This window comes from Phocoena sinus, chromosome 10 (genome assembly GCF_008692025.1).
Source record: "Phocoena sinus isolate mPhoSin1 chromosome 10, mPhoSin1.pri, whole genome shotgun sequence".
Lineage (NCBI taxonomy): Eukaryota > Metazoa > Chordata > Mammalia > Artiodactyla > Phocoenidae > Phocoena > Phocoena sinus.
This window is the reverse complement of record NC_045772.1, coordinates 99,689,193-99,703,960: the sequence shown is the minus strand read 5'-3', so window position 1 is coordinate 99,703,960 and position 14,768 is coordinate 99,689,193. Positions and strand designations below refer to the sequence as shown.

The 14,768-nt window shown below is 52.8% G+C and overlaps 1 protein-coding gene across 1 annotated transcript in view; it reads left to right on the top strand.

Moving 5' to 3' along the window:
• Window positions 1–14,768, top strand: part of TEAD4 (TEA domain transcription factor 4) — a gene marked incomplete at its 5' end in the record, with an annotated part of 61,998 nt that overhangs the window by 21,459 nt on the left and 25,771 nt on the right. Inside the window, one exon of the mRNA XM_032646990.1 lies at window positions 5,297–5,551. Coding sequence (XP_032502881.1) covers window positions 5,297–5,551 — 255 coding nt within the window. The remainder of the gene's footprint in view (window positions 1–5,296; window positions 5,552–14,768) is intronic.

Genomic DNA, 14,768 nt, shown 5'->3' with positions numbered 1-14,768 from the left:
TCAATCTTCTATCATCCTTCCTTAGCGTAATGACACTTTTACTTCCTTTCCAATCTTCACAATTCTTTTTCTGTTCTACTGTGTTGGCTAGGACTTCTATTACAGTGTGAGTGTTCAGTGTTGAAACTCAGCATTCTTTATCTTATTCCTGACTTTAAATGTAATGCTTTTAGTGTTTAATCATTAAAAGTTTTGGTCACCAATTTCAACCTGTGAATGGGTTTTTTTTCCCTCACCAACCAGCTGGGTGTCCTACAATTCAACTCAGTTCTAACATTATCTACCGGGAGGTAGCGTGAGATCCCACAGGTTAAGGGCTCAGTCCCACAAGACTGAACCCCTGCAAGTTCAGGTTATCACCGACTATATATTGGAGGTTCCAATAAATCCCTCCCTTGGGTTCAGTTAACTTGCTTGAGTGGTTTACAGAACTCAAAACATTTTACTTACCAGACTACCAGTTTACTGTAAAAGGATGTAACTCAGGAACAGCCTGATGGAAGAGATGCATATGGCATGGCGTAGGGAAAGGGCGTGGAACTTCCATGCCCTTCCTGTTGGCAGTCACTCTCCCCATATCTGCACACGGTCACCAACTCAGAATCTCTCAGAACCTTCTCCTTTGGTGTTTTCATGGAGGCTTCACTGTTGAGGTATGGTTGATTACATCGTTGGCTGTTGGTGATTAATTCAACTCTTGCCTCTCTCCCCTCCCCAGAGGTCGGGTGGGTGGGGCTGAAAGTTCCACCCTCTAATCACTTGGGTGGTTCTCCTGGCCACCAGCCCCCATCCTCAGGTGCACCTCATTACCGTAACAAAAGATACCTTTATGGCTCTCGGCACTTAGGAAATTTCAAGGATTTTGGGGGCTCTGTGTCAGAAACAGGACAAAGACCAAATGTGTACTTCTTATAAATCAAAATATCACAATAGGTTTTGGGAAGAAATCTGTTGTTAGATTAAGGAAGTTCCTTTTGTTTCTACAGTTTGCTAAGAGTTTTTACCGTGAATGGGTCTTGTATCAAATGCGTCTTCTGAGCTCATGGTTCAGAAATGTGGTTTTTCTGCATTCGCATGTGTGTATGTATTGTGTGGCCAAACTTAGTGATCCTCATTTTTTTTTTTTTTTTTTTTTTTTTTTTGTGGTACGTGGGCTTCTCACTGTCGTGGCCTCTCCCGTTGCGGAGCACAGGCTCCGGACGCGCAGGCTCAGCGGCCATGGCTCACGGGCCCAGCCGCTCCGCGGCATGTGGGATCTTCCCGGACCCGGGCACGAACCCATGTCCCCTGCATCGGCAGGCGGACTCTCAACCACTGCGCCACCAGGGAAGCCCTAATGTTCATTCTTGAATGATATTTAGGTTGGGTTTCTAATTCTAGGTTGACAGTTATTTTTCTCTCCATAATTTGGAGATGTTATCGTGTGTTTTCCGTTGACAAGTTCACTATCAACATATACAATCAGTATGATAATCTTTCCCTTGTAGGTAATCTGCCCCTTCACTCTGGATGCTTTTAAGATCTACTCTTTGTTTTTGGTATTCTTCAGTGTCTCTATAATATCTGTTCATTTTATTTGAATTTATCCTGGTTAGGATTTAGTATGGTTCCTGAATTGGAGGATTCATGTATTTCATTAATCCTGGAAAATTCCTTGCCATTATATTTTCAAATGTTGTTCTATTTCATTTTCTATACTTTTTCTCAAATGTTAATTGAAGGTATGTTGAACTGCCTTATTGTGTTCTTCTTGCTCTTTATCTTCATTCTTTTTAACGCATTTATGAATAATGTCCTCAGATATATCTTCCAGGTTGTTAATTCTTTCTCTAGCTGTGTCTAATTTGCTGTTACTCTCAGTGGTTGAGTTTTTAACTTCAGTGGCTAAAATGTTTATTTCTAAATATTCTATTTGGTTCTTTTCCCAGTCTGCTTTGTACTTTTTGATAGTGTCTAATTCTCATCTTTCCAATTCCTTAAGTCAATAATCACTTTAAATACAATTATATAATAGTTTTATCTGATTGTTCAATTATCTATAGCTCTTGGGGGATCCAATCCCATCAAATCTTGATCATGGTGGACTGTTTCCTCTTATAATTTGTAAATTTGGATTTTGAGATTCTTGAGCGAGTCTTTGGATCTCTGCAGTCTGAGTTAAGATTGTCTTCTCAGAGATTTGCAGCCTGGGATCACTATTTATTTTTGTGAATTGGCTGGGGGTTCCTGCGTAATATAAAATACAAATCTCAAATCCACTTAAAGGCAGGCCCTTGGCTACAAATTCTTAGGAAAGAAAATTCTTTTTTATACCTAGGGCTTAGGCCAAGACAGGCGATCTTCCTAGTCTATTTTGTGAGTAGTCTACCTTTTCTCTGAGGATTGAGGTATTGTTCGCAGTTCCAACCTCCCTGTGTCTCTCAGGTGTAAGGTCTCCGGGTGGCCACTAAAACCCAGTGTCTTCATTACTAAGATCAGCTTCAGCCTCTGCTTCCTGGGGTTGTAGTAACAGCTCATCTGCCTATTGTTATAGGTTTGAGTTGTCTCATTTGGGGCCTCTTTACTTTCTTCTGAAGTCAGCTATGTATTTAAAAGTGTACTTCTTATGTTTTATCGTTTCTAGATTTCTTTTACAGAGTGAGTTTTAAAAACCATCTTATCTACTGTATTGCCAGAAATTAAAGTTAGGAACTCTTTAAAGAAGTTTGTTTTGGAAGGTACAGAAAAATGTTTCAACATTCACAATAGGATCAAGACCAGAATTTCTGGTAGAGAATATGCTAGTTTCTTCCAGATCAAGTGACCCCCTCAGACACACTTCAGGAAAAACTTATTTTAACTGGCCACAGAGAGGAAGTTGACATTTGTTATGCTAAAAGACCTGGGACCCTGGAGGGCAGAGATCCAGACGCAGCTACACTACTGATTTGCTGCCTGACCTCGGGCACGTCCCTGGGCCGTTCTGGTCTCAGTGTCCCCATCCTCAAGCTGAGAGGATTGGGTTAGGTTTCATACTTCGAATTTCAGTGGTTCTAACTTCCTTCCGACTGCATGTCTGTGCCAGCAGCCAGGGCAAGCTTCTTGGAACCTCCAACCCCTCCCAGGATGTGCTGCCCCCCACTCAGCTCCTCCTTGTGAACTTGACCATGGTCACCCTCATACCCACCTATCTGTGAACAATGTGTACCTCTGACAGGCCTGGGGAAGGGAGAGAAAGTGAGGGGTACTCTGGGGAGGTCTTATCTCAGAGGGTCCTGGATGCAAGTGGATGGGAGCTCGTGTTTCAATTCCTGGCCCTGGGTTTGGGCTGCTGGACCACACTGCTCCTCATGGCTAACGGGGGAGGGGGTGACATGTGTGATGGGGAGGGGGGTCCTCCTATGCAGATGCGCTTGGTGGCTGGGAGAGGAGGGATGCTGGGACCTTGGGAGGGCTTTGGGAGGCAAATGGTACCCACCTGGTACTCATAATCCAAAAGCTGCCTTAAGAGTACTAGTATGTACTGCTTCTTCCCAAACTCCTGAGAATCATGTCCAGAAATTCACGGCTTGGACAGTTGGAGCCAAGAGATCACTGGGTTTGTCTCATGCTAGTGACTAGAATAAGGTGTTGTCACCTTCTGGAGGTACCAGCCATTCAACCTCGCCATATCCCCAACATGTGAGAATCTGCCAGGGCTAGAATCTTCCTCTGAAAAGAGCCTGAGCTGGGATGGAGTAAGAGAATGGCGATCTGAATTTTACTTTGCATGTTTCATATTTTAATTATGGTTGAGATTAAACCATAATTTTATGGTGCAAAATTTATCATCTTAACCATTTAAAAAATAATAAAATTATTTACTTATTTATTTCTGGCTGCATTGGGTCTTCGTTGCTGCGCTCAGGCTTTCTCTAGTTGCAGCGAGCGGGGGCTACTCTTTGTTGTAGTGCGTGGGCTTCTTACTGCGGTGGTTTCTCTTGTTGCAGAGCATGGGCTCTAGGCGCGTGGGCTTCAGTAGTTGTGGCGCGTGAGCTCAGTAGTTGTGGTTTGTGGTCTCTAGAGTGTAGGTTCAGTAGTTGTGGCACTCAGGCTTAGCTGCTCCACGGCATGTGGGATCTTCCCGGACCAGGGCTCGAACCTGTGTCGCCTGCATTGGCAGACGGATTCTTAACCACTGCGCCACCAGGGAAGCCCCATCTTAACCATTTTTAAGTGTATAGTTCAGTAATGTTAAAAGTATATTCACAAGTGGATCTATGTATATGTTTAACTAATCACATTGCTGTACACCTGAAACTAACACAACGTTGTAAATCAACTCTCCTTCCGTAAAAATTAAAATAAAACATAAAAAGTAAACTTAAAACAGAAAAAAAAAAAAGTATATCCACGTTGTTGTGCAACACATCTCCGAACTTTTTCATCTTGCAAAACCGAAACCCTATACCCCTTAAACAGCAACTCCCCACCTCCTCCTCCCCCAGCCCGGCGTAACCACCGTTCTACTTTCTGCCTCTATGACTTTGAGAACCCTAAGGATGTCACATAAATGGAATCACACAGTATTTGTCTTTTGTGACTGGCTTCTGTCACTTAGGATAATGTCCTGAAAGTCCATCCATGTTATAACATGTCCAACCATGTTATTCAACCTTCCTTTTTAAGGTTGAATATACTCCACTGTGTACAGATACGACATTTGTTTTATGCTTTCATTCATCCATGGACACTTGGGTTGCTTCTGTCTCTTGGCTATTGTGAATAGTGCTGCTGTGAACATGGGTGTATAAATAATCTCTTCGAGACCCTGCTTTTGGTTCTTCTGGGTGTATACCCAGAAGTGGAATTGCTGGATCATATGGTAGCTCTTATTTGGATTTTTTTGAGGGACCTCCATACTGTTTTCCCCAGCGGTTGCCCCATTTTCTGTTCCCACCCACGGTGTACAATGTTTTGCATCCTTTTGCCCCTTTTTGATTTAATGTAGAGCATCCCTGGCACTTGGTCCTCGTCTCCAACTTCTCAGCTCCATCTGGGTTCTTAGAGCCATGATAAGAGGGAGCCTGGTCATTGAGCTCCTTTGACAGGGTGGGAAGCTGAGGTCTATGGATGGGAGATAACCTGCCCTTGACACCCCAAATCTTCCACCTCACTCTTTGTTCCCTGGGATCCCCGGCCTTTCCCTTTGAGGTCCTGTGCCCTGATCGCCAGGAAAGGAGGAGCACCTGGTTCAGGGGTGGTGCTCCCTGGGTCCCCCCACCCCAACCCTGGCCCACACATTCATCCACCAATGCCGTGGTTTCTGCCCAAACAGGTCCAACGGGCGCTCCTCCAAGCGGAGCCTTGGAGGGCACGGCCGGCACCATTACCTCCAACGAGTGGAGCTCTCCCAACTCCCCCGAGGGGAGCAACGTCTCTGGGGGCAGCCAGGCCTTGGACAAGCCCATCGACAATGACGCAGAGGGCGTGTGGAGCCCCGACATCGAGCAGAGCTTCCAGGAGGCCCTGGCCATCTACCCGCCCTGCGGTCGGCGCAAGATCATCCTCTCAGACGAAGGCAAGATGTATGGTAAGGAGGCTGTCGGGCCTGGCCAGCAGCGCCCCCCAACTCACGGTCCAGGCCTGGCAACAGCCTCAGCACAGCAACCGCGCTCCTGCCGAGTGACCGAGGGAGGTGACTTCTTGGGGCTCCTCCCAGGTGGACGCTGCTTTACTCTGTCCTGGGCTCCCAAGGGATGGGAGGGCCTCGGAGGAAACGTCTTTGGGTGGATGTGGAGGATGGTGAGAATGGGGTACTGGAAGACTGGTAGAACATCCCCCGGGGCAGGCTGGGTAAATCCCTCTAGCCATCCCCCAGGCAAATGCCTCATCTTCTCCCAGCTTCCCACCTTGGCTGTGTAGGCGGTTAGGAAGGCCGTCCTGGCTCGTTCCCTCCCTCCCTTCCCCATGCAGGAGCCTACTGTGTGTCAGGCAGGGTGGGGCAGATCTAGACCCTGCTCACAGCTCAGTGAGGGTGAGCACACATGTAACTGTACACAAGGCAGACAGGCATGTCCCCGGAGAGGCTGAGGACCCTTCCCTCAGGGACGTTCCCCTCCAGCCGAGAGCCATCAGGTAAGGCTAAGTCTTCCTGAGCCGCTGAGGATGGAAACATACAGAGACACAATGTCCAGCAGCCCCGTGGGAAGGACTGAGCGGTCTACCCGGGGCTGTGTTGACTTTTGGATGGAAGAGAGGGTATCTGGGGGAGCAAAACGAACACTGAACGGCTGTTGAGAGGCTCAGGTCAGCCCCCATTGACACTGGAAAGCCCGCCAGGACCCTCAGCTTGAAACGTGGGTCTTGGGCAGCTGAGGGGGTCTCTGACTGGCTGAAGCCCCTGACAGCAGAGGGTCTCGTCTGCCCCCCCATGAGGTGGCTCCAGGCCAGGCGACCACCCGTACACGGGTGCCCCTCCCCCAGCGCAGATGCTTTGTCAGCTGTATGGGGGGCCCATGGGGGTTGACCCAGCTCATCTCCGAGGGCTGCTGTAAGAATTGCCACAAATTTAAGGGGTGCCTTGGACAACAGAAATGTATCCTCGTGGGTCAGGAGGCCAGAAGTCTGAACTCAAGGGGTCCCTGGGGGTTGGTTCCTCATGGAGGATCTGTTCCGTGCCTCCGTCCTGGCTTCTGGTGGCAGATGGCAGCCCTTGGTGTCCTTGGCTCGTAGCTGTATCACTCCCATCTCTGACCCTGTTGTCACATGGCCATCCTCTCTGTGTCTCTGTGTGTCCTCCTCTTACACGGACACCTGTAAGAGGTTACCAATCATTAGATTTAGGGCCCACCTTAATCCAGTATGACCTCCTCTTAACTCATTACGTCTGTGAAGACCCTGTTTCCAGATAAGGCCACGTTGTGAGGTTCTGGGTGGACGTGAATGTTGGGGGGACAGCAACGCAATTCAATGGACCAAACTCAAATCTGCTTAGTTACTGGTCTAGGGAGTCGTGGAGCTGCACAGCCCCGCCCACTTCATCCTTTACCTACACCTTCCCTGCAGGGCCAAGGGATTCCTTCTCTCCTGCTTGTTGGGGAAGCAGGGTCCTCTCGAGCTAGACCCTGGGTCTGCTCCTTGGTCAGCAGTCAAAGCTCTCATCCCTCCTTACCAGCCCCTCTGCTGGGGCTCTGCTGGGGCCCCACTTCTGTGGGCCTCCACGCCCCGGGTCGGGCCCCCCAGGCCTCCCTGCTTAACTACTTCCTGCTCTAATGCTTGCTTCTTACTTTTGGTCCCTACGGAAGCTTCGTGGAGGAGAGAGCCGCCGTGTATGGAGCACCTGTGTGTCCGGGGTGGGGCTGCTGTTGGAGCTGGGCAGGCGGGGGCTCTGGTATCCTGGGCTCTTCCCGCCGCTTTGGTGGGGAGTGGGGTGCGTGCTGGTCAGGAGCTGAGGTGTGAGGGGGAGGGGTGTGTAGGGCGGGTCCCGGGTGTGGCTGGAGAGCTGTCCTGTCCCTGGGTGGGGCGGTGATCAGTGGCCAGGCGCCTCTCAGGGTTCCTCTTCCTGCTTTAAGGGGACAAATGGTCTGGCAAACACAGGTGGGCAAGAGGCGCTCAGCATAGGGAGAAAGCCGAGGGTGCTGCCGTGTGGGGAAGGCCCAGGAGGTGCTGACCGTGGAGAGCCAGCAGACGGTGTGTGAGTGACGCCGTGGGCCAGCTGTTTCTTTGTGTGTGGTGGTAAAATATGCCATTGTAACCATTTTTCAGTGGCATTAAGTACATTCACATTGTTGTGAGACCATCATCACCATCCGTTTCTAGAATTTTCTCATCCTCCCGAACTGAAACTCTGTCCCCATTAAACACTCACACCCCCCCTCCCCCAGCCCCTGGTACCCACCATCCACTTTCTGTCTCTATGGCTGTGATTCCTCTACAGACCTCATGTAAGTGGAGTCACACAGTATTTGTCCTTCTGTGTCCAGCTTGTTTCACTGAGCATCACGTCCTCAAGGTTCCTCCGTGTCGTAGCAGGTGTCAGAAGTCCTTCCTTTTTTTTTTTTTGTTTGTTTGTTTTTGCGGTATGCGGGCCTCTCACTGTTGTGGCCTCTCCCGTCGCGGAGCACAGGCTCCAGACGCGCAGGCTCAGCGGCCACGGCTCACGGGCCCAGCCGCTCCGCAGCATGTGGGATCCTCCAGGACCGGGGCAGGAACCCGTGTCCCCTGCATCGCCAGGTGGACTCTCAACCACTGCGCCACCAGGGAAGCCCAGAAGTCCTTCCTTTTGAAGACTGAGTCACATTCCGTCATATGATAGACCCCATGGTTGTTTATCGGTTCACCCAGTTGATGGACATTTGGGTGGCTTCGCTTGTTTTAGTCGTTAAGGGTGGATATTTCTATCCGTATTCACATAGGAAGGTATAGGGGTTAAGAGACTTGATCTTTGGGCCCCTGGCGATTGTGACTGAAGCAGGGTTTGGGAAAGGCAAGGCTGTGCACTTCCAGCAGGCCTTGGGGTGGAACTGTGTTTGGCAGGAGGGGAGCCGTTGAGTGAGGGAAGCAAGATGAAAACAGTGTTTGGCAAACTGTCCTGGCCTTGCCTGCGTCCTTTGCGGCTCTCCTTCCCTGTGCTGAGAGACGGGGAGGGGCCGAGGCCAGGAGCCTCTTAGTGACGGGGAAGGGGTGACAGCCTGTGCAGATGCAGAGAGAGAAGCTCAGAGAAGCCAAGAGCTTCTCCCAGGGTCGCTCAGGTAGTAAGTGGGAGCAGGGGCCGGGTGGGGCAGTGGTCAGCGCTCCCCATTACCCCGAGTGGCCCTGGTGAGCTCTGCGAAGCCAGCCTGCCTCCTGCTTGGCCCCAGCTCAGGTGGGTCAGGCTCTGGACAGGGGGACCGGGGAGCGCCCCGCGGAGTCTGGCGACCGACCCAGCCCCCATGGCACCTGTCCTCCGTGAGTACACGTCCCGCTGGGGTCCAGACGCTGGCTTAGCCCCATCTCGTCTTACCGGCTCGGGGGCAGAGCCAAGGCAGGGCCTTGCCGGAGTGGACGGGGGCTCGGCAGAGCGGAGCAGCCCTGCTGGGGGGTATATATAGCTCTGAGCTCAGCTCCGGGTGTGGGATGGGCGGGGGAGGGGCGGTAGAGGGACCAGCCGCCAAGTTGGCTCAGACTTGGTCTCCCTCAGGCTGCTCACCACCCCTCTTTCTCTCAGGGACCCACCCTTGCCATCCTCTGTGCCCCGAGAACCCTGGTCCTTACCCTCCCCTGCGCCCCACATCAGTGGCCTCAGCTGGTTTCCAGGTGGGCAGCTGGCCTCAGGCAGGAAGAGCAAGCTGCCCAGAGGAGGATTTGAGCCCCGGAGTCTCTGAGGACAAGGGGTCAGTCCTGCCCCCAGCTCGGCCCCCGCACACCCAGAGCAGGGTCACCCACCAGGGCCAGGCAGACATGCAGGTGACACGCGGGCGCAGGACAGATCCGCACTGAGCCTCCCTGCCTTCCCCGGCTCATGGCAGCCTTTGGTTTTGCCCTGTCACCGTGTGACCCTCGCCCTGGCACTGCCCGTCTCTCTGACCTCGTCGCCCAGCCTGGCTCTGCCCCCCTGGCAGGTGGCAGGAGGTGAGCGTGGCTCCCGTCTGGCCCGGGCGGCCTGGCTCCCCCTCCGGCTGCCCGCGGCCCGGGGCTGGCTCTGTCTTGCTCTGGGCGTTCCTCCCCTCTGCCTGCCAGGGCCCTGGCTCTCCTGGAGGTTGCTCTGAATCTCCCGTCTCTGCCCTCTCCTTTCTCCCTTGTCTCCTTGGTGCCTCGTTTCCTGTTAGCCGTTGGGCGGTCCTCATCGAGGGCCGCACCACTCTGGACCAGGCCGGGCTGGGGCCGTGGTCTCTGCTCTCTGTGGCTGCGTGGTTGAAGGAGAGACAGGAGGAACATCTTTGGAAAGTAAACTGAGGGCCCTTAAGTTGTATGTAGCCAGTCAGCGGAGGGCTGGCTTACCTTGGAAGCTTTCTGGGAGGAAGTGGAGCTTGGCCAGGCAGAGGAAGGCGGTGGGGAGTGAGCCTTGGTCCAGAGGCAGGGCTTTGCCTGCTGGGTTTGGGGGTCCCCGTGGGGATCTGGGCAAATGTTGTGATAAGGGACCATCAGAGGTGAGTCACTAGCTAACGAGAGGCTGAGCAGGGGCTGGACCAGGTCGGGCTTTGGTCACTGAGGCGATGGGACAGGTCACGGAGCCTCATCCGAGCTTCTGCTGCCCCTTCCTCACCGTGGTCCTGGGCCCTCCGCTGCCCTGTGCTTCGTGTCCCTCTTCTGGCCTGGAGCCCTGGCGTCCTGCTTCTGGAGGCCTGACGATGGGCGCCTCTGTTCCCATCCACTCCGTCCAGTGGCCAGTTGGGCAGGTTGTTTACCTCTTCTCAGCTTCAATGTCCCCATTTGAAAAATGGGGATAATAATGATACTACCTTTTGCGGGGTTTTGGTTTTATTTGTTTATTACATATATATATATATTTTAAAATAAATTTATTTATTTTATTTTTGACTGTGTTGGGTCTTTGCTGCTGTGCGCGGGCTTTCTCTAGTTGCGGTGAGCGGGGGCTACTCTTCATTGAAGTGCGCGGGCTTCTCATTGCAGTGGCTCCTCTTCTTGTGGAGCACGGGCTCTAGGCACGTGGGCTTCAGTAGTTGTGGCGCGTGGGCTCGGTAGTTGTGGTTCGCGGGCTCTAGAGCGCAGGCTCAGTAGTTGTGGCACACGGGCTTAGTTGCTCCGCAGCACATGGGATCTTCCTGGACCAGGGCTCGAACCCGTGTCCCCCTGCATTGGCAGGCAGATTCTTAACCACTGCGCCAGCAGGGAAGCCCAACTTATATATTTTGTGGGAAAATATGAAGAACTTAAAATGCACCATATGACCCTTTGTAAGTGCACAGCTCAGTGGCATTAGGTGCACTTAGACTGTTGTGCAGCCGTGGTCACCACCGTCCTCTCCAGAATGTTTTCGTTCTTCCCAACAGAAGCTGTACCCATTAAACACTAACTCCCCGTTCCCCCTTCCCCGCAGGCCCCGGTAGCCTCTGATCTACTTTCTGTAGATGTACATCACAGTAGTGGAATCATATAGTACTTGCCCTTCTGCGTCTAGATTATTTCTCTTGGGACAATGTCTTCAAGGTTCATCCATGTTGTAGCCTCTGTCAGAACTTCATTCTTCTTGTTAATCGCTGAATGATATTCCATTGTGTGGATGGACCACGTTTTGTTGATGCATTTATCTATTGATGTATATGTGGGTGTTTCCACCTTTTGGCTATCGTGAATAATGCTGCTATGAACCTGGGTATACAAATATCTCTTTGAGACCCTGCTTTCAGTTATTTGGTATATATACCTAGAGGTGGAATTGCTGGATCATATGGTGATTCTGTTTAACTTTTTGAGGAACTACCAGACTATCTCCCACAAGTGGCTCCACCATTTTACATTCTGCGAGCAACGTACAAGTGTTTTAATTTCTTTACATCCTCACCAACGCTTGTTATTTATTTATTTTTTTCAGTAGACGTTCTAGCGGGTGTGAGGTGGTATCTCATGGTTTGATTTGCATTTCCCTAAGGTTAGTGATGTCGAGCATCTTTTCATGTACTAATTGAAAGAAGACACCATCTTTAGTGTAGCTGCTGGGACGAGCGAGCGGTACCAGTGGACAGCATGGGGCTGCAGAGCTGGAGGGGACCTCTTCCTGCCCTTAAGGAGCTCAAATGACTCGAGCCCAGGGAGGCACAGACCCTGTGCACCAGGGCTGGAGGCGGAGTGGCCTTGAAGATGGCGTAGGATTTCACCAGAAGCCTCAGAGCCCTCCAGGGACAATGGTGGTAACAGCTCGGATGTCAGGCCTGAAAAGTTTCTTCTCCACAAATAGCCTTCTCCTCCAGCTGCAGGTGTTTATAGCTTCAGTTGATCCCTAGCCAGGGTGCCCCCAGGCCAGGCCGTGGGCATTGGTGGGGCTGGCCTCCTCCCCAGCCCTGCCTGCAGGGGTGAAATGTCAGCTGCTGTAAAGAGCTCCCTGTGAGGCCTCTGCTGAAGCGAAGATCTGTCTACCTGCGGGAAGCTCATGCCCTTTTCAACTTTGAAAACTAATAGCTTTAGTTCTAATAGGACCTTATCAACAATATTAGCAAAACAACTGTCTTTGATGACCCTTCTTAAAGGGCATAAACGCTGAATATGTTTACGGCCCTGGGGTAGGGCTGGTACTGGGAGGAAATGAGACACAGAAGAGGCCTGTCCCAGACAGGATTTAGCAGATGGGGTTTTCATGCTGCTGTGTGACTGAGGGAGAGCGAGCCTGGGGTGGCTGGCAGGACACGTGTGACCCTGGGTGTGGGGTTTGGAGAAGGGCGGGTCGTCACTCTGTGTGGACCCTGCATTGGGAGTGCCCCGCCTTCAGCCCATGGTGGGTGGGGCTGTGGGTGTGAGCTGGGGGGCTTTGGACACATGTCCTCTGACAGATGGACCACAGTCTGGTGGGGTGTCCTTTCCAGTCCCACCCAGGCCCTCTCTGGGGTTGGCCAAGGCCACCTGCCACACTGCAATGCCCAGCTGCCCAGCTGGCCTCCACGTGGTCCAGATTGGCCTCCTGCCCCGGTCCGGGATCTCAACCTCCAGAGGGTGGGAGGCCCGGGGTTATGCAGCTGGTGGCAGAGCTGGGACGAGGATGCAGCTCTTGCCTTCCCACCAGCTCACCTGGATTTTCTACTCATTTCCTCCTGCTGTTGCTCTTTTTCTTTTTGGCCACGCCGTGTGGCTTGCGGGATCTCCATTCCCTGATCAGGGATTGAACCTGGGCCATGGCAGTGAAAGCCCGGAATTCTAACCACTGGGCCACCAGGGAGCTCCCCTGCCATCGCTCTTTGCTGCCTTCACTGTGGCTTTACGGCTCTGCACACTCCTTACATCTCTCTGCTTCTCCCCCAGCTCTGGGAGCCTCCTGGCGTCTCAGTCATCCAGGGCACTTTGGCTCCTACGGCTCTGAGTACCGCTGTCCAGGAGAGAGTGAAAACACATGGGCATTGGGACTTCCCTGGCGGTCCAGTGAGTAAGACTCCGTGCTCCCAATGCAGGGGGCCTGGGTTCGATCCCTGGTCGGGGAACTAGATCCCGCATGCATGCTGCAACTAAGACCTGGTGCAGCCTAAATAGATAGATAGATAGATAGACAGACAGACAGACAGACAGATAGATAAATTAAAACAAAAACAGGCGGACCGGCTCTTGGTCCAAATCGTTGGCTCTCCCTGCAGGACCTGGGCCAGGGCCAGGTCAGGGCCAGGAGCAGTGAGACATCACTAAGGACTTACTTCACGCAGAGACCCAGGGAATCGGCCAGGGGTGGGAGGGGTGTGGATGGTCCAGAGAGGCGGAGCAGAATGGTCTCTGGCAGAAGAAACTCCCAGCCCAGCCAGGGGAGACATCCGTGGGGGAAAAAGCAGCCATTGTGAAGCCCTGGGTGTGGCCTTAGAAACGGACGTTCCTGTGGGCTTGGGACAGTAATAAACCATGTGACTTTGAATAAATCACCTTCCCTCTCTGGGCCTTAGTTTCTTCTCGCTTAGGCTAGCTAGGACCCCTGGTGCCCCCTGGTCCATCCCCTCAATCCTGTGTTAAAGAGAAGTTAGGAGATAGACTCTAGGACCACGCTGCGGATAGAATGAAGATGAGAGCAGCTGCACGAGCTGTTGTGAGGACGAACGTGTGCGTACACGTAAAGCCTACCGTGTTCACTCTGTTTGTACGGGTGCCTGTACGTGCTCCACAGACGGTCATTATTGTTACTGTTACCACGAGAGTGAAAGAAACTACAGCAGCTCCCTGTGTCTGTATAAGGCCTGGATTAGAGGCCAGCTGGTTTGGAGGCAGTTGAATGGCCGGGTTGACCTCGGGAGGACCTCAGGGGGCAGGAAGGGAGCTGTTTGCCCCCCTTGGCTGCAGACACCCAGAGAAACCCAGGGCTCCACTCCCACCCAGGGGATCCCCCACTGCTGAGCAGCAGGCCGGGCCTGGCTGGAATACGGTCCGAGGGGCCTGCAAGGGAGAGGAGGAGGCCTCTCCCGAGAGGAGAGAAGCACGACTTCCAACGTACGAAGACAGCCGAGCCAGCCTGGGACCCTGGGTCTGGCTCCTGTGACCCCACTGCTGGCCTCGTGCCTAGGGCCCGGGCCATGCCTAGGGCCTGTCTGCAGGCAGAGCTCCTGGACCCTGTGGCAGAGACAGAGGTGGTGCCGGGGCTGGGCGGGGGCTCCGTCCTCGTGACATGGGGGTCACCTGTGACATGTGGAGTAGGGGTCTCGGCCGGGGCTGGGCAGGGGCCTCCCAGCTGCTGTTTAACGGGTGCTACAGAGTACACGCCACTGCGTCCAGCCAGGAGGCCCGTCCGGACTGGGAGGGGACTTCCTGTGGACCGATCACCTTCTCCGCCAGGCCCTGTGCCACTTCCAAGTGGCTGAGCCAGGACTCAAACCCGGGTGTTAGCCCTAGGTCTGCCGGTGGCCCATCTGAGTGGGATTTTCTGGGCTCAGTTTCTCCACCTGCCTGCCCTTCTGTGGGGGAGGTCGGATTTCCTGTGACGTCAGTGAGGCTCACACTTCGGGGCCCCTCACCTGCGTGGGCCCCTTCCAGGCGCCTAAACTTTTTCTTTTATATTTTTTTAAACTCTTATTTATTTATTCAGCTGCATCACACGGCTTGTGGGATCTTAGTTCCCTGACCAGGGACCGAACCCAGGCCCTAGTAGTGAAAGTGCCGAGTCCTAACCACTGGACTGCCAGGGAATT